General features: G+C 38.5%; 1 protein-coding gene across 1 annotated transcript; it reads right to left on the bottom strand.

The window, feature by feature from the left end:
• Window positions 1–297: 297 nt before the first annotated feature.
• On the bottom strand, window positions 298–3139 carry LOC145167133 (zinc transporter-like protein). The gene has a single exon (XM_079086231.1). The coding sequence runs from the start codon at window positions 3038–3040 to the stop codon at window positions 761–763; it is 2280 nt and encodes a 759-aa protein (XP_078942357.1). The 5' UTR covers window positions 3041–3139; the 3' UTR covers window positions 298–760.
• Between the last annotated feature and the right edge of the window lie 1325 nt (window positions 3140–4464).

Genomic DNA, 4464 nt, shown 5'->3' with positions numbered 1-4464 from the left:
AATTGTTTTAAAACCACACATGAGGAGTGTTTCGGATAGTATGGTTATATGGCACCATGATTCACATTTGATGGTCTAGCAAATGTGATGTTAGAAAATTCATGATAAGTGTCATCGTGTGTTCATTTTACACCCCATGAATCACACATTATGGTATGTGTAGATTTGGCACAATCATGAAATAGTAGCAAAAAAGGAGACTATAAATCAGTTGTGGGATTCAATAAAGGCGAGATATAAAGGAAATAATCCGAGTTTAAAGAGCACATCTTAATAGGCTAAGAAGAGACTTTGAAATCCTTGAAACGACTACTTTTTTTAGAATGATGGTTTTTGCAAATGATATGAGAATGTTGGAAGTTCAAGCAAAAAACTATCCACAGAAACCCATATGTAACATGTGTAGAAACTAGAAAGTATGTAAAAAGTTGCTATTTCTATTAAACTCCTACTTTCATTCAATTGATGTTGCATAAAATCACCAATTGTCAATTCATTGTATACATAAACTAACCAAATCATGCACCTCTAATTTCACCAAAATCTTGATTATATCCTATCCAATTACAATCTCACTTGTTTGATAAACGTGTAGGCAACTCTTTATCAATATACAAATTCAGTTTTCAGCCGCCAATCTCCACCACCACCACCACCATGGGTCAACCTTGCAAAACCCAACAAGAAAGTCATCATCTTTTCCTTCTATGATCAAATCTTGGAGCCCTTTCAAGATTCTTGAAAGCAGGAATCTTTCCATCTAACTACTCACATATTCAACCTGTAAAGTCAAGTCCTTGATCCCTGCATCATGTAATATATCCAAAACTTGTTCCTTCATAGAAACCTGATCAATTCCCTCAGAAATATACACATTAAGAGTCCCAACAACATCGTTATTTGCAAGACTCCATACATGAAAATTCTGAATTCCAGATATACCCTTTATCTTCTTAACACTAGTTATAGCTGTTTTTAGCTCGTTCTCATGAGATCTAGGAACCCTTTGCAACAAAACTTCTGCAGAGTTTCTTAACAATGGTATCACAGAAGACACAATTAATATTGATATAAAGATAGAACAAGCAGGATCAGCAATAAGCCACCCTTTGTATTGAATCAGAAGAGTTGAAATTACAACCCCAACACTTCCTAATGTGTCTGCAAGAACATGCAAAAATATTCCCTCCATGTTGTGATCAATATGATGATGATGATGATGATGTTGCTTTTGTTTATCCTCCTTGACAACATGATCATGATGATCATGATCATGTTTATGTTTATGATCATCTGTTTCATGATCATGTCCAACATGGGCATGATCATGATGATGAGAGTGGGAATGGGAATGGGAATGGGAATGGGAATGGGAATGGGAATGGGAACATGATGCACCTCCACCATGGGCATGATGATGTTCATCATGAAAAAAGATCAACCCCACAACATTAACAGCAAGACCTCCAATTGAAACCATCAACAAACTTGAAGTTGAAATCTCCTGAGGCTCCAAGATTCTTTCTAATGATTCCAAAACAATCAAAGCTCCAACTAAAACAAGAAACACAGCATTCATATAACCTGATAAAACCTCAAATCTTCCACCACCAAAATTATACTGATTGTTTGCAGGTAATCGAGCAATATAAGATGCATAAAGACCAATAGCAAGTGCAGCACAATCAAACAGCATGTGACATGCATCAGATATTAACCCAAGACTATTGCTCATAAAACCTGCAACAAATTCCACCACCATGTAACCAGAATTGATCAAGAGAAAAAGAGCAATTTTTCTTGATTTTCTTTCACTCATAATGTGACGAATAGACTTTGTGACTGAAACTAGAAATGAATCTGATGATCCTAACCCTAATTCCAGAGAGATTAAACGAGCAGGATCTAATTCCATCACACCAATTCCAAGAAGTATACCACAGATTAGTAACCCCCAAAGGGAAAGTTCAGGATAATAAAGCAACTCAAGGATAATGGTGCATACGAATGTGACAAGAAACTCTTTTTGGAAATCTTTGAAGGTTATTAGCTTCTCATCGGTGTAATTCTCACTCAAAAGCACTCCGAAAACTACTGTGTTTGCTAATGGCCACCCAAGGGTACGAATGGAAACACTGTCTCCCTCTGCTTCGAAGACCAGCATACTAATGGCAGCAGGGACAAAGAGGATAGCAGTAGTATAGAGCAATGAAATCAGTCGAACCTCTTTCCGACCCAATTCCCTGATTGTTCCCCAATTTATAGACCCTTGTTCGTACCCACTCAAAAACCCTGAAAGAAAAGGAAGCAGCATTGGCCAAACCCTAACACATTTCTCTCTATTGGCAATAAGAAAAGAGGAAAACCCTAGTTTACCGAGGTTGACAAAAGAGAAAGGGAAACATTCAATTCGATCCCAACTGATGGATAATAATAATAATCCGATGAACAACGCGAAAAATCCACGAACCTTATTGGAACCAACCCGATCTAGATGAGTGAAACTGCGATTTTGTCCGGTGACGAAATGAGAAGCGACGTAACCGGACGTTTCCGCGAGGATCATAGCAGCGGTACCGCAGTAACGAAGCGCTTGGAAACGGATGAGGAAGACGATCGCGAGCAGAATCGATTTAGCGAAGAGTATTCGTTGTTGGGATTTGGTGATCGAATGATGAAACGTAAAAATGGATTTCTGTTTGAAGAGAGAGAAAGAAAGAGAGAGGAGGAATGAGAGGAGAGAGACGAGGAACGCGAAAGGGAAGATTGAGAACGAAGATGGTGAAGATTGGAGAAACGGAAGGAGAGAGTAGAGGGAACGGAGGGAGAAGAGGAGGAGGAAGAGGGATGACGGAGAGATTTTTTTGTTTTTTGTGGCGGTGAAGGAAGGTAGACGGTGGCGATTTTTGGAGGGGGTGGGAGTTGGAGTGAAGGGAGGGTAATGGCGGGATGAGGTGATCGGGATGGCCGTGCGCGGCGGGAGAGATAGGCGGTTGGGACGGTGTTGGTGGTGGTGGTGGTGGTGATGATCGGAGGCCATTGATGAGTGGTTGGGCGGTGAATTCTGAAAATTATGAGGCCGCGATCTTGGATTGGCGATTAGAGGAGTTGACTGACTTGAGTTTGACCAAGTCCACCAACAATAGATTATGAAAGTAGTCCTTGGATTGTGTGTAAAATTGCAACTTTGTCTTATAGCTTTGGAAACCATATATTTAGTCCTTTAAGAGTTAAGGGTAAAATTTTTGTCATAAAAGCAATGCATCTAATTAAAAAAAATGAAGAGTGGACGTATTAAAAAAAGGACTAGCATCAAGAACTTAGACTAAAAATATAAGCTACAAACATTACAAGATACAAACATTAAAAATGAAAATATAAGCTACACACATTAAAAATGAGAAATACACCGATTAAACCAATAAATAAAGTTGAAAGACAATTTATGTTTCATTCAGTTTTGAGTTTTGAAAACTGACTGATCCATTTTCTCTTGGTGGGCTAGGAATGTCGGCTTTTTAATTTATCTGGTAAACTACTACGGGCTCAGTAGCGTATGCAAAGTGCACCTCTTTTTATTGAAGACCAGTGAGTTTTAAGCTTTCCAAATAGGGAAAATGTCACAATAGCCCAACAAACTAGCATGATTTGGTTTAAAATGTCACTTATGTTATTTTTTTACGTTCTAAGGGTACGAATTCATGTTTTTAGGGCTTAAAAGCTCCTTTTGAGAAAAGTGAAATTGAAGGGGTCACCCGGTGAACCCCTTCTTAATCGGTACGTTTAATTTTGCCATGTCACTTAATAAGATGTCAATTCATCAATCTTATCAACTACGATGACATGTCCCTTTTGAGAAGGGGTCGCCCGTAACTGCCTCTACCATTCCCTTTACCCTATTTCCAACACCGCCACCATTCCACCGATCATCTGACACCATAATCGTCCACCTATCTGAAAAACGATTCTAGATGGCTTCCAAGCAAGATTATCAAGGAACAAAAACAAAAACAAGTGAAAGTGAGAATCCGACCATGAAAACCTTGCTTACAGTTACACATGGTGAAATCCTCATAAGATATCTGATTCCTTCACCACTTCTTGATTGATTCACCGAATAAGATGTTTTTTTTGGTCTTTTGTTGGTATTGTCGGTCCTTATAATGAGTTCGCTCATAATTCAATTAATCAAGGACTTCAACAGGTTCGAAATACCAATAGCACCTCAAATCGCAAAAATGGCAAGCATGGTAAGGCAAGAAAAAATAATAGGTTAATCACCTCTCTAATTTCATGGCCCTATACATGCTCATCTTGTTCTTATTGCCCCTGCAACATACCTAAAGTCGTTAAAGTTTATTTGATTGAATATTATTCGGTTTCAAATGGTCGTAAACATGCACCCAGTTTCAAGTTTATTTGATTGTACCTATTTAGTACTTCAAAACAGGCTAACAGGGGAAA

Source organism: Lactuca virosa, chromosome 3, assembly GCF_052849685.1.
Source record: "Lactuca virosa cultivar CGN04683 chromosome 3, Lactuca_virosa_CGN04683_v6, whole genome shotgun sequence".
Taxonomy (NCBI): domain Eukaryota; kingdom Viridiplantae; phylum Streptophyta; class Magnoliopsida; order Asterales; family Asteraceae; genus Lactuca; species Lactuca virosa.
This window is presented reverse-complemented; position numbering and strand designations above follow the sequence as displayed.

What these genes read in the sequence shown, in the direction of transcription:
- LOC145167133 (XM_079086231.1), bottom strand. Translation starts at nt 3,040, where the DNA reads ATGGCCTCCGATCATCACCACCACCACCACCACCAACACCGTCCCAAC.